This window comes from Diachasmimorpha longicaudata, chromosome 10 (genome assembly GCF_034640455.1).
Source record: "Diachasmimorpha longicaudata isolate KC_UGA_2023 chromosome 10, iyDiaLong2, whole genome shotgun sequence".
Lineage (NCBI taxonomy): Eukaryota > Metazoa > Arthropoda > Insecta > Hymenoptera > Braconidae > Diachasmimorpha > Diachasmimorpha longicaudata.
Window position 1 is genome coordinate 5,560,981 of NC_087234.1, and position 22,944 is coordinate 5,583,924.

At 38.3% G+C, this 22,944-nt stretch overlaps 1 protein-coding gene across 3 annotated transcripts; it reads left to right on the forward strand.

Moving 5' to 3' along the window:
- The first annotated feature begins 1,059 nt into the window (after positions 1–1,059).
- Positions 1,060–22,848, forward strand: LOC135166516 (uncharacterized). Of its 3 annotated transcripts, none has more exons than XM_064128803.1 (3): positions 1,060–1,725; positions 16,966–17,165; positions 20,130–22,848. In XM_064128803.1, the coding sequence occupies exons 1-3, from the start codon at positions 1,623–1,625 to the stop codon at positions 21,558–21,560; spliced, it is 1,734 nt and encodes a 577-aa protein (XP_063984873.1). In that variant the 5' UTR covers positions 1,060–1,622; the 3' UTR covers positions 21,561–22,848. The 3 variants fall into 3 exon arrangements, with proteins under 3 accessions (XP_063984873.1, XP_063984874.1, XP_063984875.1); XM_064128804.1 differs by lacking the exon at positions 1,060–1,725 and adding an exon at positions 16,267–16,409; XM_064128805.1 differs by lacking the exons at positions 1,060–1,725; positions 16,966–17,165 and adding an exon at positions 19,892–19,965.
- Positions 22,849–22,944: the final 96 nt, after the last annotated feature.

Genomic DNA, 22,944 nt, shown 5'->3' on the forward strand with positions numbered 1-22,944 from the left:
GGGGGAAGAGCGAATCTTTTGTGGAAATAACCCACTGCTACGTTCACGTCGTACCAAAAAGCGTCTTTTATGACGCTCCACATAAATTCATTTAGAAACTCTTTCTCAGTATCCGCAAGTACCCTCCAGTGATCAAAATTCCCTATTTGATCTTCCTGTCCCTTGAGAAAGTCCAAGAGAGCGTGAATTGAAAGGTGAGAATTCGATGAATGTTGTTGGCGTAATTCTGCAGGCATTTCGACCCGTTTATGCGGATTCTGATCACCTGGCAATGGCTACATAAATTTATCGAAGCCTAAACCGCGTTATTGCTTCATTTCTAAATAACTCATATTTTGAAAAATAACAGTTCTCCGAGAAATAAACCTTGACATGGACAAAAAAATTTAACAGCATAATTTAATTAATTAAATATCATCCAATAAAAGGCCAATAGATTTTTCTAACGATTTTGGCCCGTTTTTATAACCATTTTTTTTCTACCAAATTTTATTATGCGTACAATGACGCTGCTTACTCATGAATTTTTTTCACGTCGTCTTCCCGCAATCAAATGATCAAATTTGAAAAAAACAAACGGTTTAACCTTCGATATCTTCAAAATCAATTTTAGAAATGAACCCGACACAATTCCTGGGGAACTCCAATAAACCAATCCCCCATAAACTCTCGGGAAAATAAATAGTTGTAATTTACCACATTGATATTAATTTTTCTCTTCAGCGTGCGCTCGGTCTATTTTAGCGATTTCCTCGTGAAAATAAAATGCAAGAAAAATTCTCATTTCACATACTGATAGCACGGGGAATCGTGTGTTCAAAGATAGACGCACAGCATACCATACCATGACAATTTCCCCCTCTGGCCCCTCGATCATACGCACAAGCCCACCGAAAACCCAGTACAAGTGTGACGAAGAAATCGGGAATGAAAACAGAGAGCGAGAGAGAGGACCGAGGGAGAGAGTCCGTCAACACGATACGAGCCCGAGGGAGACGGAAGAGGAAAGCAAAAATAAAGTGGGGATAAGAGTGTCTCCGCTCTCGCAGTCGACACTCTTCCGCTTGTCGGTCAGTCGTACGCCGGGTGTGCAACAGGAGAGACATTGGACTGTTGATAATTGTCTCTAGCTAAGGAAAACACAAAATAAGATAAATAGAACGACACTAGTAAACCGAGTTACAATGTAGAGAGATAGTTGCTGATTCGCGTGCTCTTGTGTGACTAACCTCTTCATCAATCGTGTGAAATAGAATTTTTTTTTTCGCTCTTTCGTTCTTCCGGTTGAACGCGAACATCGCACGTGCGATGGAAATACGGCGGGGGTGTGAGTGAGGTCAATCAAACGGTGTTGATAAACAGAGAAAATGCCTTGGAGTTGGGAATAATCGGTCGAATGAAGTGAGAGTCGAGGGGGAGAATTAAATAAATAGGCTCAACAGTTGGTGGATGGAGTTTATCGGTGGATACAATGGTGGCCATTTTGTGTTTGTGTGACGGGGGTAATTAACGTGATTGGGAGAATTAAGTGCGGTTTTTTTTTGTGCTGGTGAGAGTGAGTTTTGAGGGCTATGGAGCTCCTGTGAAGCCCCTTAGGAGGTTTGTTTGGGATTTTGGTGGTGATGATGATGGCACCGCAGGTTGTGGGGGTTCTGCTGAAGAAACCTGGACAGCAGAATCGCCCACGTGCCGCCCCCATGGATCCGCAGGAGACGAAAATCCGAGGTGAGAGGAAATTTGGGGCTCATTTGTGTTTTATGAAATTTTTCCGGCGTCGGGACTAGAGGGTGAAGCTCCCTCTGTTATGAGGAGCTTTTAAAATGGCGGCGATAGCACCTCGCAGTTTTACACATCTTTTAAAATTATTTATCATCAGCAAAGTAGGATCAGAGGATTTGATCCTATTTTTAAAAAGAGAACTTTTCTTGACAGCTATTTTTCAGATTTTTTGAATAGATTTTTGATTGAATTCACAATACAAAATTTCCCTCGTAATTTGACAACTTTTCCACTTTGAAAGCCCCTTAGGGACGGCATGAAGTATCAAATATCGAAGTGAAAAAAATCGTGAATAATCGCTATCGGTCGTTTAGCACTTACCAACAATTTTACGAAGCAACGAGCGCCTGAGTCATCGATAGTTCATGAATATTCGAAATAATTTTTGAGGAAAACAAGATAACATTTTCTTTATGAATTATTGTAAAAGGCATATCACGATTATTCATGATGAGGAAGGGGATTATTGGTAAGATGCCGAATCCACAGGGGCTAGTGGCTACTTTAAGTCAATAGGACCCTCTGATTTCGGGAACGATATTGTTATCCAGTTTGTTGATGTCTACTTGGATTCCTCGAAACGTCTCAGTATTCTTGACAGCTTTACGAGGGCATTCGTAGACTGTTAATACTTATCTTTTTCACTAGTTTGGAAATTTTCGGATTTAGCTGAATGCGTTTGCAGACCCGTTAAAATGATAAAATTCTTGGACAAAGAAGTCGTAACACTGTATTCGACGGATTATTTTTGGCTCCATAAGAACTCCCTCCGGTTGAATACCGAGGGAGAATTTTTTGAAACGACGAGGGAACAGACGAAAAAGTGCCATTTGATAAATTCATCACGAAAAATTCGCTCTCACTTTTTCCCCCGCAGATTCCACATGTGCGATCCCCCTCAAGTCTCTTAATATCCGCTTTTTTCACTGCCTAAAGATAAAAGAAACCCACAACCTCTCCCCCTCCCAGAGCCATAAGTAGTGGCTTTATAGGGTGTGACTCACATTTTGCGTAAACGTCATGAGTCCATGAGAAAAAGAATGCAAGTGGCCCTAGACTGGTGCTTGAGACGAGGAGAATGAAAAAGAATGGGGAGACTATTATATGACAGACATCTTATAGGATCTGCAGGAGTTCCCCCCGCCCCAATGGTTTAATTCTAACAGAAGGGGGGAGGGTTCCAGTGCCCCACAGAGCGAGAGAAATAAAATAAGAATCGTGAAATTTTTGAATGGCTGACAAATGAACTGGGAAAATGCGGGAAAAACGTTGTCCTGTGATTTACGAGGTGGTGAGGAAGGAAAAAATCGAAATGATGGGTCTCACAATTGGTTCATTTTGTAGAAACCGCAGGAAGGAAGCTGGTGGTCATTTGGGAGTGATAAATAATTTTAATAAATGTTTGAGAATACGAGGTGGGAGCGCCTTGACTCTGTGCCCTCGTTTCTTCAACATTTTTTTCAAAAGGATACATTCCTTCAAACCTTTAGGGGATTTTCATGCCCTTGTAAACACGGAGGATCAGTTTTCCTATTCATCTATAGAAAAACAATATCTTCATAATCGATTAATTCTCAAAAATCAGAAATTTAAATTGTATCGCATAGACAGTCTTGCAGCAGATAGATCCATATTTCCTTGACTTTTACTCGAGCTAAAATCAGTATGTCTTAAAGGACGGAGCAAAGTGAATGGATTTTCCATTCATTCCCTCTATAGATATATATCGGCAAGCGCATAACACGCGTTGGAGGATGACAAACAAGGGCTTGGCGGGCATTTTTGCCTTCCTTTTTTTTTATGTTATTCAATAGGCAAAACACGTGTGTCGCGTCCCTCCCGTGCATCTGTGGCCTTTAAAAAATTGTGAAATTCAAAATTGAGAGAACAGCCTCCGAAGAATGTCCTCTACCGGAAATTCTGGGTCAAGAACTCGAAAATTATTGACAATCGACCTTGAACCGCTCCGTTTCCCGCAATATTGCTGATTAAAAAACCGTTTTGCCCAGTGGCCTTTAAAATTCCGTATAAATTGATTATTACATATTTTTAGCTCCAAAATTTGCAAAAAATGCTAATTAATGAAACTAGGTAATTTTTTATTCTGTTAATTTACATGATTCAAATGCTTCAGAATTTGCGAAAAATGTTTTGAAATTCAGTTATTAAATATTTCTCTATATTTTTGTGCGTGATGTTGTTTTCAAGTTCAGGTTAAAGTGTTTATTGTTTTTACCTGATGTTTGCATGTAAATGGAGGAGGTTAAACGAACAAAACCACGTAGAGAACTATCCCGTTACACGCGGTTAGCCCAGATACCAGAATTACAAGCGTGAATTTTTAATCGTTTCACTCATTCCAACAACTGGGGGATTTTATTTAGTGCAAATACTAGTTGTTGCGGGGGGTTGAGGGAGAAGCCGTTGGTTATTGCGTGTTTGACTTCCGTGAGATACATTTTCAGTTTCGGATTGAATTCCATCAAGAATTCTAGGGATTTAAAGTGGAAAGAGAACGTGAATTTCATAGAAAATGTAGATGAATCATTTACAATGAATTTTTGTTATTGATCTTCAAGGATAACCGTGAAAAAAATCATGGGGGAAAAAATAGTGATATATCATCTTCATTTTTATCTGGATAACAAGTTTATGGAGTAATATTCTCCACAGACAAACAAAATTCCGCAGTTTATTCGTTGATTCCTTGGCTTCAGTAATAAATTCGTCCCTAATTTTTTCGCCCCCTGATAGTTGAGACGCGCGCACGAATTGACCGCAACTGCCACCAATCATGGGTAACACACATATCCGCGTACGTATACAGACCGTGAACACTGATTTATGCCTCTATCAACATTTTTGCCAATTTAAAAAGCCGATGGATTGAATTTCCAAACATTATTTAGGCTGCATTCCGTACCAGTGGTGGTCTCGAGGGGGTAAAAGAGATTGTTAAAGTGCCGGGAAGACTTTGCGCCCCGAATTATCAGCCGGAAATAAATGAAATAATCTGACAGATGGCTTCAATAAATTTTTCATTTTATAAAAAGCAGGGGAAGCAAGTTGCGCATCATCTGAGAGTGATAAATAATTTTTAAAAATGTTGGAAATTACGAGGTGGAGATACCGCCATAAATAGGTTCCCTGAAGCTCCACCAGCTTTTGTTTTACTCTCGGGGCCTGTTAATGTGATGAATGAATTCTAAGCGATGTAAATGTAATTAATGAGTGCTATTATAATTTTTTTTTCTTGAATTGAAATTAAAATTCTTTTGAAAGCATTTTTATTCGTAAATAGACTTTCTCATTAGTATCGTTTTCGGGGTCCTTTTGGTTGTCCCCATGTCAGTATAATATCTTCGGTACTTAAACGTCCACACGCGAATTACAGATGCAAAGATAGGTGTTGGCAGTAATATGGGACACGGGCGCTCACTCTCGAGCTCTCGACCCCTTAAGCCGGATTTCTATAGATTCCATAAGCTCCTTTTTTTCCTCAACAAGCGCTGCTACCTATGTAGCCCCGAATGCGGCATGTATCGAGGTGAAAAATAATTTTATGGGGATCCGTATCCCCCGAGACGTCTGGTTATTCCGGTATACCAGTCACCAGAGGGAAAAGCGGTTGTGAAAATTATGGAATTTGTGAAATCTCGGGATCAAACTCCTCATGTTGTCTTTTTCCATGTCAGTATTTTCTGACCGCAGATAAAGTCGATGAAAGGATACAGTTACTCACAAAATAGAAATCACATTTGAAAATTAGAAATATTTCAATGACTCGAATTTTCATCTTGTATTTTTTCTTTGAATCTTAATTATTCAATTCTTCGTCCAGTCTCGCAAGACAAGTAATTTTCCACTGCGTTGCATCGCCGACAGATTCTCCTGAGAACAGCGAGAATCATTTGGATACTGGGGTTGTTCCCAAAAAGGGACAGTTGGATAATAGAGTATCATCTTTCTATTCCCGTTCATTCATTCCAACCGAGAATTTTTCGGGGTGACGATGAATCGGGTTTCGTCTCTTCAATGTCCATATGAATGTCGGGGACAAGTTGACGGGGAAAAAAAAATATCTGGATTCGAATTAACCGTGAAGTGTCAAAACACTTTTATTTTCGTTTCAGCAACAAGACGAACCCTTGCGGTTAATAAAATAATCAAAAAATTCCACTGCAAAAAAAAATGGTAAAATCACGGTTTCTTGTCATAATGAAAATTACCAGAACTGGATATTTATTTTATCTTGAAAACGAGACGTGAGACATTTAAATCGGAGCATTAGTTTGCAAGATATCGAAGCTCAAAATCACGATTTCAACTCTCAAATGTTGTCTGACAACTTCAAGTAGAGATACAAAATTGCTCATCTTCTTTCGTGACGACAGATCCAAATAAATCGTCGAATTAACTGAAATTGTAATTACCGGACAGTCTAACGAGGCACCATGAGGCATAACCCACGCGAGTGGATGCAATTACTTGAGGACGCTAGTGCGAGATGAAAAAAAAATAAATAAAATGCCGCCCTGCACATACACAATACAGCGTACATTTGCCTCAGTTGTGCGATATGATGAACGATAAAGTGGCATATTGCGGTACAATGCGTCAACATACAGCGAGACATTGCTGGGAGCCAGACAGTGATGACAAGTGATTTATCTCGTGTTCAGAAATAACTGAAAATGAATAGCGGATTAAATACTGTAAATTACGGCCAATTCCACTATTTTTCATTCACGATTTCATTCATTCAGAAGTAATAGGCGTGACATTCATTGATTCAGTTAAAAAAAATATTAAAAGTTTTATTTGACTCGAACAGGACATGCGAATTGTTTTTCACGGGTGTGGCGATAATAAAAAATTATTTCTCCATTTTTATTAGACTTTATTTGAATAATAATTTTGGAAAATTCATGGGTAAACGATTTATACGCCCATTTGACTCTGAGCGGACAGAATAATGTGGTCTCAGTGGTTAAAACTCGAGTGACAATAATCATCTCGATGGAATGGAGTAAAGAGAAATTGTGGAAAAAAAATACTTCACGAGAAAATGTTGGTTTCTAATTTCTACGGAAATAACAGTCATCAGTGAGTGAAAAATCGTGAAGTTTTTATTACTACGAAATATGGAAGGCGGAAGATGATTGAAAACATTTGTCATAACACCAATAATATCCAATATTTCCCGAATAATGGGAGAGGCAATCGAGACCGTCAATTCCATGAGAAAGTTTTCACATTTATTCAGAAAAATCTCCGGCGATTATTCTAATTGATAATAGGCCGATGGAGAAATAATCTCTCGCGATGAATTCTTTCATTCGACGGAAGAGCGCGGGTTCATGAGAGAAATTTTTAAAAAATATATAGATTTGAAAAATCCCAGAGATATTCCTATTCATCACGTTTTTCCTCTGAATGGACCCCAAAATTTACAGCAAGACCCAGTGCTTCATTTTTTTTTTTCGGTATATCTGGGTTAACCAGACGCATTCCGCTATGTCCCGAGATAAGTGGAACGTCACGGATGTGTGAGTCGTTCACTACTTGCAAGAGTCGCCCATCGAGCGAGAAATAAAAAAAGAAAGAGAGACATCACAGCCATTTGGTAGTTGAATTCCCCCGGATTAAATAGCAAAATTATTACTGCGCTTGATTGGAGAAAGTCGTGGGGTGAGGATGGAAAATTAACTTTTCAATTGTTTTGATGTTTACGGAGGGGATTAACAGTTTAACTAACGAGATGTTCGGTCCAATTTAATTTAATTTTTTAATCATTTAAAATTGACTTAAAAAATTCGTTTTATTGTAAACTTCAGTTTTTGGGATTTTTATGGGATTATCATGTTCTAGTGGAGACTTTCTTTTTTTTCTTCTTAGCAAATCGATTCAACACGAAAGATCAGTGTAGGTCACGGCCGTTAGCTAAGGGGACAGATAGTCCAATTTTTCTAAGAATTTTTTTAGGGCGACTCGAGAAGAAATTAATTTTTTACCGCTTCGTTACTGAATTGAAAATAAAATTAGATTGATAATTAATCTTCTCTCGATATTAATAACACTCATTTTCCAGAGTCATGGAGTTAATGAAGCATTATGGAATTTATGCAAAAATATTCAACGTTTTATTTTATGGAAAAATTATTGTAGAACATTTATTATTGATGTGCTTTATATTTCACCTTGATGTCGTTGAGCACTTGTTAATTACATCCTTCGCGGGCAATTATCCTGAAAAATTAATGAACAAAAAGTGGTGGTTAGAAACTACTCTCCGCAAATGAATGGAATTCCATGTTCGTGTTGAGAAATATGAGTATTAATCTACTCGTCACATAATTTGCAAAAAAAATTCACCGTATTTTCATAGGATCGGGGATTATCATAAATTAGCAACAACGAGAGATATCATTACAAAAGCAAATTTTTTTCGCAGCCATTAGCAAATAACATCGTCCTGACAATTAATAAAATCACGAAATGAAGCAATTAATTATTTATTACTCATCTGCAAGTCTTGATTAAATTGCCACCTCAATTTAAATCTTGCAACGTAAACTCACCCGTCTCTCATATCAACCGCCAAAATAGTCTGGAAGAATTTGATTTCTTTTCCAAAACCAGAATTCCTATACCACTAGGGAAATGAATTGATGGTACTCAGTGGTTACAGAGAGTAACTGGTCCTTTATTTTCAATATGTACAAAAAGGCCAACTTACCCATGTACCAGTTATACCCAGCATGCTGTCCTTTCACACTTATGGAATAACACGGAGTCATCAGAATCGATGGGAAACCTCATCCCCATAAGGGAATCCCTCTGATACTGGTTGGAAGATGACAAATAATTCAATCAAATCCATCGGTTCACCACGAGCCCTTCAAAACAAATCGAATCCTTGCCTTATGCTCGGTTTAACCCCGTCTATTCTACCTTTCACCTTTCTCGTGTACCTGAGGTGGTTCATCATGGACATGACAAAAAGATGCAATAAAAATCCATCAATTTTCATTCTCCCAAAATAAACTCCGCCGATGAATAAATTCGAACGAAAAGTCATTCAAATTTTTCTCACCAACGAAAAATTTATCTCAGGATCTTAAAATCGCTTGAAGAAGCTTTTGATATCAGGGATGAAAAACTTTTGAAAAAATCCTGCAAATCCTTTTATTCGGTCCCTAATAGCGGATAAAGACCCCTCAGCTGTTGCATAATAATCCCTGGTGAAGAAAATGAAAGGATGAGGAGAAAAATTTAGAGCCGAGGTAGAATGCTATCTTGATCTGCCAGTGGCTTGGCCGGAGCGGCCAGAGAGGATATCAACTGATGATGATTATGATTGAGATGTCTCCTGGTGAGAATAACAGTGGGGGACCAGTTGCTACAGACCGGTCATGCCTCTCTTCGTTTTTGAAAACGAGAAATTTTGAGAAACGTTGAGTGATTAATTTTCTGGAGAATTTTGACGTTAATTATTAATGGGAGAGAGATCGTTTGATCTTCTAATCGCTCATCCTCTTCATCTTCTTTAGCACTGCAGACTCGTACCGATGATTAGGGGTTACTATTATTTAATGAAACCATTGTCTTACGGTTCCTACAAGGAAAATGACCTTTTAGGGCGTTTCAATGATATGGTTTATTTTGCCGGAGAGAAATTCCCAGAAAATGTAATCTTGACAAGTCCGAGTGGATGATGGAAATCAATCAGATAAATATAATAATTCCGATATTTTTCAAATGGATAAATAGTTTTATTGGTTTATGAAAAATCGGTGGATCAGTTACATAAAAAATTGAATTTACAACTTCAAAATTTTCATGGATATCGAGAGAAATTATTAGGAAGGAGAGTGGCTTTATCGAAAATCGTTATTCGAGCGGTTAACAAGTCGTGTTGGCGTGCCGATCGGCTCCGATGCACGGTATAAACGACAGTTAACTTTCTACCTATGGTTTATCAAGACCAGCAGCAACCGACAAACGCAATTCCCTATTCAATAATCGACAAAATTCAGTAACAATCTTGCATTTGTGAAAGTGCAGACATTCAATTTTTTTCTTCTAAAAAATAATCTATTGGTTAATCCAACTTTGAGCCAACTTCTTACCCATGATTTCACGTGAATTATCGAATAGGAAAAATAGGGAAAAATCATAACTTGTGACTGACACCATAACGAATCGTTTTTCACTGTGAAAACCGTGAATTTAGTGACATTGAATAATTCTCCCACCGTTAAAATTTCAAAAAGAATTTTGTAAAAGCCATTTCCACACACCGTAATTCTCTGATAACTGCAAGGGGGTTAAAATTTGCAGGTGGTAGTAGGCCACAGCCTACATCGAGACCGTATGTTGAGCTCCCAAGCGAAGGGAACCGGAACCATAAATTTCAAGCAGTGTGAGTGGCCAAGCCCCAGCTGAGCCTAGAAAAAAAAAAGGGTAGAACGAAAGAAAAATACATACACACATTGTATATACATTGGAATACAACCCCGCGGCAAAGAGAAAGAGAGATGAAAAAAAAAGCCAAGCAATATCTTCACACTCTTGGATTTCTTTCCGCTTGCCAAGACACCAAGTGGCGCTTGTCGCTTCAAACTTCTTTGTTTCCTCTCGGCAAAGCTACGACATATGCCTTACAGGGCTATTTATGCTCAAACACCTACCAACAAAGACGAGTATACGACTATTCAAGAGTTTCGAAGGTTGAAGAAAAAAAAAAAAATTTGAAATACGTAAAAACACATGGATTTAAAACCTGTTGGCAGGTTTCTGGTGAACAGTAAAAAGACCTGCTAACTATGGTATTTTGCATGTACGTGGAATGCCTTCAGCCCTCAGAGACAAAATAAAAATGACAGAGATGAAAATACAGTAGGAAGAATTCAGCCCATCAAACATTCATATCCAGTTTTGTAAACCAGGTTTCTACCGCAAGCCTTTACCTTTATTCTATTATCCAGTGAGGAAAAGAGAGGAATGAGGGGAAAAATAATAGTTCAAAGAGAGGTATTCGCCCCTCTAGGCCGCAAAAATCCAGGTCCAGTGGCTAAATAAACATAGGGACTTTGGGGGCTTGATGGAAATCAAATTGCACGGGTTTTTATGGAAAAGAATGTGGTGATATTGAGAATTGTCGAGCCCAATGACAGCGAAGGGGAACAGGAAAAAGTGGAAAGTGTAAACAGGATTGAAAGGTTTTGTTACGGACGTTCTGATCCTGATCGATGGAAAATTCTGGTCATGGGAATTTTACGATATTGCCATGGATTGGTGCCAGTAGAGATCACATTTCTCTGGGGTTTCTCATCGTGGTGGAGTCTCAGGGAGCAAAATTATGATCGGCAGCGGTTGGCAGTCATTATCACCGAAGGATTAGAAAATCAAACGTTGAGGGGAAGTTGACTGAGACGAAATGGATGATGGTATTCCCAGTTGAATGAAATTTTCGAATGGGTAGCGTGACCTCGGCACCAACTGTCATTCCGTCTCGACATCCTGGGGTGTCACTGACTGTTTAACCACCACAAGACATGAAAATTCATCAGTTGGGAAAATTAGTGTGTCGTAATAACATTGTTATGCGTCCTCGCGCCTCTTTTGCACAGCTGTAATTTGTCGTGTAAAACCGATTAGAATGAATGGCAATGGGTATGGCACGTCAGTTAAAACCCAGCGGGGCTACCAGTGCCACCATAACCCACTTGAATCAACGGATTTGTGTTCCTAAATTCCCCTTCTTAATTATTTGTCTTCACCAACGGCTATTGTTCGTCTAGGACTTTCACCGATGATCATTATCTCTCATTGACGTTCACGTAATAGTTGTGAGGAAATTTATTCGATTGCATGTTAATTGTTAAGACAAATCGGACTCCCGGAAATTTTTAAATTATTAATCGTAAAAAAAAATGATTTTTGTTTTTACGGTTTTGTAAAAGTTGATCATTTCAACGGTCTCGCTTCAGCTGCTCCTTTGGAGGAAACCACTGTTTATTTTCAAATTAATGGAGCTAGGATGACCGTCTGCTCATCAGAATAATGATGCTAGTCTCTATTATGGTCAGGCAGAGTCGCGAATGCCGACTTTCTCGGGGGCCTGATGATCCCCTCGGTAAACATGATATTTCTCTGTCATGAAGAATTGATTTTACCTATTGGGCGTCACCAGAGTGGGGTCCGTGGTTTTTAAAGGAACATCATTGATCATTTCAATTCATCGTGGAGGTTTCTAATGGTTTTGAGGAATGGCCCTATAGAATTTGTGCGTTGGCAGACAGTTGTGCATTCATCGGTCGTATGGTCCAAATAAATTTTTCAATTTTTTTGGCATTGGGTCACTGTCCAACCTTCGCAATTACAGAATATCGAACACTGGGAGGGTTTTCTCATGATTTTGTTTCAACTATGAAGATATTTCAGCGTAGGGCATCATTGAATGATCGATTGTAGTTTAGTTTATTAAGTTTTTTTTCTCTCGTTTGGTGGGAGAAAAATAAAGTTCCAATTTACGGGTGAGGAAGTACTGAAAAGAATCATTTCGGGCTATTGAGCTTCTGATGTAACGCGAGAGGGTATTTTTAGCCTCAAGAGCCTTTTTATAGTTTTCACCGGCTTTTGTATTCACTGAGGAGTGAAAAGAGTGTCATTGTCAAGAAAAAAAGAACAGGAAAAGCCGGGAATGGGGTAGAGATGAATCTATTGTGTCCTGAATATCTCGTGATAAGAGTGCCATCGATATGAATCAGGTCTTTTTCAAAATGAAAAAAAAAATCAATGAACTTCACTCTGCCAGTCTCGGGTTATTGACAGTTAAAATCGATTTGTACATTGGAAAGTGAAAAAAAATTGACAGTTAGGACCTTTTAATCCTACGGTAATGATGCCCATAGGAGATTATCCTCATCTAATCTCAATGTCCACTCTTTCATGCGCTTAAATTAGAAAGGGCTGTCACAACGTTCAGTTTCTAAAAATATATATATTTTTTTTAATCATCGTTGTGAGGCTTTTATTGAAAATTAATCGGAAGATCATGACACTGATTAGAAATTTCACTCCCTCCGATTTGTGATTGACACCTTGAATTCAGTATTTGATTAATCGAGATATCATTACCAGAGCTGGAGTGTTTCACTGTCAATATTGAATGTTACGTAGTGTACTTTCGACTAAAAAATTTGCCTCTACTTAACAAGCCTAATTAATGCAAAAAAAAAAATTACTTCTAGGAAATTTACACAAGTGCAGCAGACCGTATTGCGTATACCCCTTTGGTAACAAAAAATAGTTGCACTACTTTGTGCAAGTTACGTTGTAGATGGCTAACGGTGAAGTTGTTCAATTAGCAGAGAGGAGGCACCGTTTCGTCTTCTTCTTTATGTAGTTGCGCATACGAAAATAATTACAAGCTTAATAAAAGTAAAAAAAAAAATTTATAGGTGGAATTATGGTAGATGTGTGTGGCGTGAACTCGTAACCGATATTACGAGTCACGAGGTTTGTTTAATGTTACTTGGTAATATTGTATTTAATTGAGGATAAGGAAGTGATGGTATTTACTCGTTGGGGCATCACGACCGTGATGAACTCGTAAGTGGAATGAGTATATTAATTTTCTATTAATTATGATAAAATTGTGGTGAGGGGAAGCACACGTTTGAGGGAAGTGAAGATATATGGCTTGATTGATTTCTACCAGTGATTTGGGCTTGTCAAGATGAGGTTTTTTAGGTGTTTGTCCTCGGGAAGTTGATCGATTCCCTTCTCATTCTTATGATTATTATATTTTCGTAATAGGAAGGGAAGGCAATGAGTCGTAATAACGTATCTTCTCGGATTACCTTAGGAGTCGCAAATTTCAGGTGATTGCAAGTAAATTTTTTTATAATCGTTTCAATAATTAACCCAGTAAAGATTTAATTTTTTACGATCGGAGAGACTATCAATTTCGTTGAAACTTATATGAAGTCGGTACATCAGTGGTCAAAACAATACGAAGATGACAGTAATATTTGACCTTCATCCGTCATCCCATCAGGTCAGCCTACATCGTCGAAGGATTATATGGTACCTTTAAAAAACCCATTCATCAAGGCCCCATTGAATGAAACATTAAATCCAAATGTTCTGCTTACAAATCGCCGATTACCTTCAGTACATTGTGATGTATATAGTCAAGATGTCCGTCAATTTCCGTCTACTCATCTCAATATTATCCCTGACATTCAATCGTCCATGGGCCATTCACGATTATTCACTATTTTTTCATTATCTCCTCTTGACTTTCATCGGGATGATTATTTCCGGCTAGTATTTTCATTCCAATTCACCGTTCTATTTCTGTCCTCCTACTATTCCAACACTTCCGGTTTCGTGACAACTGACACTGGTCCACCGCACCTCCCATTATTTTCCACAGCGTCGGCACGAATGCCGCATGGATTTTAACATCTATCCTATTCTCCACAAGTTTTTTTTTCTCTTTTTTTTTTTCATTTTATGGTGTGGTCTTTTCTGTCACTTTCACATCGACTGGGGTCTATCGCATTTCACTTTAACTCGCACCGTCAACCAGACTGTTCCTTCCGGGGTTTCATTTCGCGTCGGTTGCAATCACAGGAGCCATTAATTTCCAATTACCATCGATGAAATCTAATCATTATTTCGTAATATCGCCATTTACGGTGTCCTCAGGTTTAATTGTTCATTTAAAAAATTGTTTGGAATTTTGAATGACGATGATAGGGCGTAGGTTTGCAAAGGGGAATGTTACAAATTCTGTGCTTCATGGGAAGAAAAATTTATATTGAAAATTTTGGTATTTCTCTGGGATTTGGTGCTATTCCTTTGATCGCTTCGCTACAGGTTTCACTTTTGTAATCAAAATTTGTTCGCTGAACAATGCCCAGGGTCATGTAAGAAATCAGTGGAGAGGAGGGGGAAATTCAAAATACAACACGTGGAAGATCCCACAAAAGGGGAATTAGTGCCGATTCACCTAAAATCGAGGAAGAGAAAAATTTTAAAAAATCCAAGACACACATAAAATATGCAAGCCAAGAACTGGTCTCTTGTCGACTTCGTCACGGAGTTGACACATACATAAATCCCCACCTGGATTTGACGAGTCCGAGTCAGATGACAAAAAATGACAGAGTGAACTGAAAAGCAAAAAATATTAAATAGCTTCAAGACCTTCGTAAGAAGCGTGAAAAATTGAGGCCAATTCGTTGTAGGTATTTTCTCAAGGGCAGAATATCCACATATTTTGAGATAAATAATTCATAGAGCCAACTATGAGCCAGAAAAAAAAAGGACAGTATTTAAAGTACTCGATTGAAGGGACAAGGGGGGCGATTTCGTATGTTTGCACGAAAGGGTATGTTCAATGCGCTCGTCCTGGATACTATGTGTCGCGATGTGACAGGAAGCAGGAGAGCGTAGAACAGGCGCAAGTGATAAATGGTGATGGGTAACCGTAGGCTTTCAGAACCGGAATTTTGGCTTTTTTTTTTGCGCTCATCTACTGCATGTGATGATGAGCGCTTACGGGGATAGTACATTCAAATTTATGGATCATTTTTCTGACTCTATCATGACTGTCTAATTTTTTATTGACGGGGCTGCTGAGGGTGATGAGGTAGGAAGGATAGAGCATCTGCATTGATGGGGAAAATTAGGAGGGGTCAGGCAAAAGTTGAGGAGTTCTGGAGAAATAAAATTAAAATTGGATTGTTCAGTCATTTTTTCTCGTTGGGAAACGGTTTTTTAACCAGAAATCGAGTTTGTTCTATTGGAAAGTGTTACGTTTCACGGATTTATTGTTATTTATTCATAAGGAGGGTGTATTAAAAATAAATGGGAAGTTAAATTTGAAACTCCAGTCAATGTGTTATTAATGGCCGGAATTCACAGGAAGTTGATAGCCATTATCATCAGCACGTTGTTGGAAATGACCGTTACTTCAGGACGGAACTAGACATCCCTAATTGATTTATCGCTCGAATACACGATCACAACGAATAATAAAAAATTATTAATAGAAGCGGAAACCGGTCGAAATGGCGATATTGGTTTCGTTTTTCGTCGGAAGTCATTTATATTTACTCTCTCTAAATGAATGTGCACTGGCGATAATAAAATAATACTCCCTTTTTATCAGCTAAAAATTCATGAAAAATCGAATTCTCAATTCGATGATAATTTAACATAAATTATGGAAAGCCAAAATGAATTTAAATCATCATTAAATAGCGGAATTCATTGAATGAATCATAGACTCATGAATTATTAGAATTAGTGGGTAATTATTTATTCAAAATAGAAATTAAAAATAATTTAACATTTTTTCTTGGGGAAAATAATCTGTATTCAATCTTCGGATAATTCCCCATTCCGGCATTAACAATATAAAAATTAATTCAAGGAGACTGAATTCCCATTCTCCACAACTGAAATTAGCGGAATAAAATCTGCAGTGAAAATTAAAGTCATCATTAACAATGGAAACTCCCAATGTCTTACAAAATGCTGAAAATTATCATGCCAAGGTTCCCATCAATTTCCACGAGTCGAGGGAAGATATGAAACAATGAAAAACGGTACATGCTATTTTATATTGTTTCTCCCACGGTGTCCTGAAATATTAACATTTTAATTTCTGCTTTCATCCTTCATTTTTCAATTACAAATGGACGATTTTAGCATTCAATGCAGAGAACACGAAGTTGAACTGTTCATTGGGAATAATTTTCAATGAAAAAATTGGAAATAATGAAAAAAATCACTTAACAACCACTAGTATTTTTCAATATTGTAGACTAGGAATCTGGCTTTCTATCACAATGGATTGACTTCACATAAAAAAAAAATTTCCCCAATAGAAAGTGATCCTCTGAATCCGATAATCAATCTCAGTTTCACAAACTTCATCTCTCCAATCGTTGAAACAACAGTTTCATTTCAACAAATCATTACGAAATAATTGCCGAAGATACAGTGTATTGACATAAACCAATCACAATTTCACTGCTGTCCCTCACGATAATGACAAAATTGTTCAGCCTCCAATTTTATTCAATTCACTGATTCAAAAATGACACTGATACTGGTTTACAATTGTAATTGACATAATTTGTTTGTCTCGATATTTTACAGGTGAACTGTATGTCGAGGATCTTGGTGAAAGGAGAATGGTATCGATCAGAATGGGTTGGCTATGGGTCGAGGGAACACCGAGTCTAGCACTGAGGGCACTGAACCTTCGTCAGGCGTCGCCAGGAATATGTCAGCCACATGCATTAGCACTCGGATTTACATTGAGCAACACCAATGGCGATCCACTCGCTACATTTTGGGTAATTATTTGACTAGCTGGTTAACGCTGTTTGTCTTTTGCTGGAGTTTGAGTAAAATTTTTGATTAATATACTTGGTAGTCGAGTGGTAGTAGTTGAGTGATAACAAAAATACAGTGTCGGGTGCGGAATATTTATCTTGGGAGGGAGAGATTCTCGGGAAAAATATCAGATCTCTTTTTAGATGATGAAAGTTTTCATCAAAAATGTCTTATCAATTTTTAGAAATTTTTATCACAATCATTTGATAAGAGGATTTTGGTTTACTGGAGGGTTATCTCAGAAACAAAATATCTGGGTAAATTGTCGTGGATCTATCGTAAAATATTTAGACAATTACATATTTCAACAATAGATATACTTAAGAGGAATAATACGTCAAAAAAAAACTCTCGAAAATTTTTTTTCCACCCGAAAATCGTCAATAAAAAATGTTCTGTGGTATTTTTGTCTAGAACCACTTGTTATCAATATAATCATCAATTAACGCACATCGCTCCCGTTTAACATATCGTGTAGTCATTACAAAAGGAGAATGATTCAAGCATTGCACAGCTGTGAAAGTTTTTTATAGTTTTCTGTGGGTAACGCTCATCCTTATATTCGATAACGCACCCTCATGCCTCTCAGCACAACAATTCCCCTATTTGTTTTTCCCCTTTCCCGTCTAGTTTCTCAATTTCATTAGTAAATATAGTCTGAACCTAGGCTATCGATTTCACCCGGTGGATGCAACAAAATCCGAGCTGAATTGAAATAGTTCAGCTGTTCTCGGGATATTTTTGGTTGTATAAACGTTTATCTTGGGGTATATCTCCGGAAATCCTCAATCAATTCGTGCGAAGTGCAAATTCCCACAGAAAAGCCATTACGTGATACATGAGTTGAGATTTGCTCGAGTGTTTACAATAATCGTTAGTCTATTTCCTTGTTTATTCACGCACGATAAAGTTTCACTGAAAAATTCAGCGAATGCAATGGAAAATTCTATTGTGTCTGTTGATTTTTTATTGATTATCGGACAATTTTTACAGTATTGCATTTTTAAGTTGTGTTACTAAATATCTATTCAGTTCCCCTCGAACTATCACAGTCGAAATAGTTCGGGGAATTGAATTTTTAAATGAAAAATGTCTTGACACGAAAAAACTGGTATCGTAATTTTTTTTTTTCCGTCAAGGATGACAATTACCATTTGTATACATGGGAACCCACGTGGGAAGTTAATTCATATGAAATGTGTGTCGTTACCAATTGATTTGCTGCCAAATACGTGTGACTATGCAATCCATACAACCGTGAAAAATAATTGTGTATTACATTCTCACTGAAGATAAATATTGTATAACAACTGGAAAATTCAAACTTATCGTTGTTCACCTCTCGAATGAATAGTCCCTCAGTTTAATTAGAACAGCTATAATTACGCGTATTCGTTTGGGATTTTAACGTGCATGTAAGTAAATGAGTGAAGTGATCGTGATGTAGACCGATCTCGTGAAAGTGTTTTACGTTCGTTGGGGGAAAAAAAAACTGATCGTGATGAAGATAAAGGGTAATTTACATTAAATTACGTTGCACATGGCGGATGAATTATCTGCAACACTTTCAATCTCACTTCACTTAGATTTTTGTTGAGGACGGACTAATGGAATGTCACATCAATGTGATGGAGATTTTAACAGCCAACATCGAGTCAAAGTCTTCACAGAAAGTTTTCTTTGCACTTCAAATATTCATGTCGATGTATGTTTGTTAATTAGAGATTTAACTCGAAAATTTATTATTTAGGGGGAAAATGTCGGGAAAGATTTTCTGAAGGTGAGGAAATTTCCGGTGAAAAATTTATTGTCGTGTTTTTGTCTAGAAGGATTTGTTATCGAGATAATTTAACATTGAAGAAAGTGTGACTAATTGAGTTACGTTAGCTGAGAGTATTGATTCGACGTGTTTTGTTTATGGTGGAATTATTTCAATAATTTTACCATAAAAATAAAACACGAGGACTACTTCATCCTTGAACAGCCGTATAAAAATGGAAAGTCTTAATCACTTTGGTATTTATCTCCCTCGAATAACTGAAATAATCAACTTGTGAGAGTAAAAGTCCGGAAATAATTGTTGTCCAGTTATTTTTCATCACCATATCCTTTCGAAATACCACAAAAGCTAAAGCAACTACAACGAAGGTCGAAACGCGCTGTAAAACATGATATATATAAGCCAAGAGTTGTCACCCAAGAACTCTCCCTGTACCCAGAGACTGGTTTCACTTCCTTTGGAAAAATAGTAATAATCGTTCGGTCTCTGGGTTCGCTCACCGGTTAACGAATTAAATTCCACTGGTCACTGGTGTCTCGCTTGTTTTACTCATCTACATTCTCAAGACTTTCGAATCTTGTGACCACGGTCAATAGTTTCGATTGATCTGCTGTTAATCTGCCGACGATTGGCTGAAAAAAACGATGAAACTATTGCGAGAAATTAATTGAACTGAAAATTCGAGAATTTTTTTAGTTCGTTCGTTAAACAGGACAAGTGGACATTAGCCTCATTATGCGAACGTTCGTTAATTATCGATGACCTTGATTTTTTTTAAATACTCAAGGCGAAGTTTAATAGTACCAGAATAATGGAATTAGAAGTGAGTTTTTTCTACGCATTCTCAATTTGTTAAAATTATTACAATAGAACCTCCCGTGTCTTACACATATTTTTCTTTCATAGCAAACTGACGGTGTCTCCGGGGCGTGAGAATTGAACGAATGAGAAGGTACCTGAAATTGGAAGATCTTGAAAGTGTAACTTTTTGAGTAATTTATTCCTCTAAATTTATTTTTTAGCTACGTTTAGCTAGGGGAGCACCAAAGAGTTTCCATGGTCCCTCAGAAAAAAACTTGAAAAAAACGATTAATTTTTTTTATAATTACGAAAACTAATTAATCTCCCCTTTTTTTCATTTCAGGCGGATACAGAACCGATCTACTGGTCCTGGGTTCGTGCTATAGCAGCTGAACTAGTCCGTCAGACTCCCTTTCGCTCTCGGCGTTGCCTGAACTTCCTGGAGATTCTCACAATTTGTCCACGAGGTCCACTACCTCTTCCCGACAGTCCACCGGACTCGCGTCGTCGTTCTCGAAGTGAACTTCGCTGTTGGCTGGGTGATTCACCCCTTGAGAAGTCCCTCCACACTCCATCCATCCTAGACGACACCCGAAGACGAGCGAGAAGCGAATTGCGCTGCTGGTCAAGTAGCAATTCCAGTGACGAAGATCTTGTCGGTGATTTCCGGTCAATCCCCACTGTCCTTCCGGCTACACAGCCAACAAGGACCTGGGGATGTAGTGAGAGCAGCGAGGGAAGTGATGATAGCCTTCCCTGGGGGGCCAACACCACCACAATTTCTCTACCTGAAGCACCTACGCGAGAGCAAAGGATCCAACGGTACAAGGAAGCAAGGAGACGAGAGAACGAAGCCCGGACGAAACGGGTCCTCGAGGAGGACGCGAGAAGGCGAAAGGCTAGAGCCGAAGAGAATAACAATGACGTACGGTACCCGAAGCTTCGAAATCGCTTGTTCCGGGAAGAGGATCTCAAGACAGCTACCATTGTGGATCTCAACAACTTCACGGAAAGACTGCCACCGATAAAACCAACGGAGTCTCGAGTCCTTCCTTCCAGCAGAAGTCTAGAAGACTCCAGGAACAATAACATCAACACCAAGAGTTCTAGCCTCCTTATGGACGTAATGACGAGGGTTGAGACGAATTATCTGACGTCGGAACGAAGATCTCGGGCGAGGGAGAGGAAGTCGTTGAAGACAGAAGTACTTTCCCAGACTCGTCCGCCAATTACCCCGGAGCCGAAGGACTTGACGTCCAACATTCTCTCCAGAATTCCCGTTTCGAGAACGACGAATCGCGCGAGTTCGAGCCCCAGGGGATCTAAGATCGACTCGAAGGACGTTCTTGACGCCAGAGACAGGTCCCTGGGGAATTTCGTGAGGATTGGCGGGAGCCCCACTGCCTTGACGGTCTGTGCGAAGAGCCCCTGCGAGGAGGAAGTCGCCAGGCTGCTGGAGAGGTGCCAGAGGGTAGATTCTTATGTTCCGGTGAGGGAGAAACTTAACCTTTTTGAGTCATTATCGAGGATGGGTGGGAGGCTAGCGAGGAGCACTGAAGACCTGGGGAGATCGTCTGCGAAGAGCAGTCCTGAGGGGAAACAGAGGGCACGATCACTTCACGATCTCAATCGGGGGGCTAAGGGGGTCCCTGTCAGGGAGATGTGCAGGCTATTCGAAGGAAATCAGGAGGTAGTGAGGAATAAGGAAGTGCTGAGGAATTTGGATCCACCATGTGTCAGGGCTTCCACGAGACGAAGACACTATCTTAAATGACAGGAGTCACCAAAGACTGGAGTTGCCAAGTTTGTCGAGCTTTGTGGAGGGGGAAATTGTGATTTGAGAGTGAGGTTAGGTATCACCGAAGGTTGTGGTGAAAATATTTGAAGGAAAGGTTAGAAAATTTGTTCACATTCTAGAAACTGACTGAAAAAAAAATAAAAATAAATTGGAGGGCGTGAATAACTGTAGGGAATGTCTAATAATACGAGGTGTGCACAGGAATGGACGCCATATTGCGGGGATGGTCTGTGCTGTGGCCACAGGTGGCTTTGAAAATGGCGGCTCCTCGCCTCGTATTCTCAAACATTTTTGAAAATTATTTATGGCGTTGAGTTTACGGTTGGATAAAAATTCAGAGAGGAATCTATTTCCAGTATTTTTTACTTCGTTTCTAGATTACCTTCTTCATAATATTTGTTCCTTCTCATTGGGGATTATATGAGAGGTTAATTCATTCAATGGCATGGCGTGACATCGATAAATCTCTCCCTCGAAAAGTATTGAATAATTAAAGAAATTTGGGGGAAATTCTGAGAGGGAAAACAATTGATGAGTTTTGTTCAAGCAGGTCTGAATAACGTAATAACGACTAATTTTTGTACAGATAAATTAATGTTAGATTTTTTATTACAGCATCGAGCATGGAAATAACTTATGATATTTGTAAAAAAAAATATTGTGTGACAATTGTATTTTTTTTTGTATTTTTGTTGAAACTGTAATTTGATTACGAACGCGTGATGTTTTTTTTGTACAGTAGAACAAGTAGGAGAAGCTGATGGACTTGTGTAGGAAAATTCTGCTTCATTGTAATTTTCAAATTGAAAATTCGTTACTGAAGATGAGAAAATATATAGAAAATGAAAAAAAAATCCAAAAGGAAAAAAACAAAAAATCTAAGAGAAAGAGAATGATTTCTCTCGATGAAAATATATTTCTTTTTTGGGATTTCTAAAGCAGAATTGCGTCTTCGATGATGAGTAATATATATTTTTTGGCCGTTCGCCAAAGAGGTCCTCTAGTCCTAAATAAAAGTCATCGTTGATATTGTGACTTCAATGGAAAAAAAAAGATGACTATTTTTGTTCCCCCTTGTTTGAAATGTCGATTTCCCTTTCATTGTTCATTGTCACCCTGTAATTAAATTGTTTTTCCCTCAAAATGTTGAGCTACATGTAAAATATATAATTTTGTACACAAAATATTTCTTTCTAATAAAATTCAGACGAACAACAGGCGTATTTGTGAAATCCTGTTGAAACGTCGATTTTGTTAAATTTTCCATGAATTATATTTTTTCCCAGACCTCTCCCCTCATTATTTTGCCACAGAAATTATTTGTCACATGTTATCCATAGAAATAACGATCAATACTCCA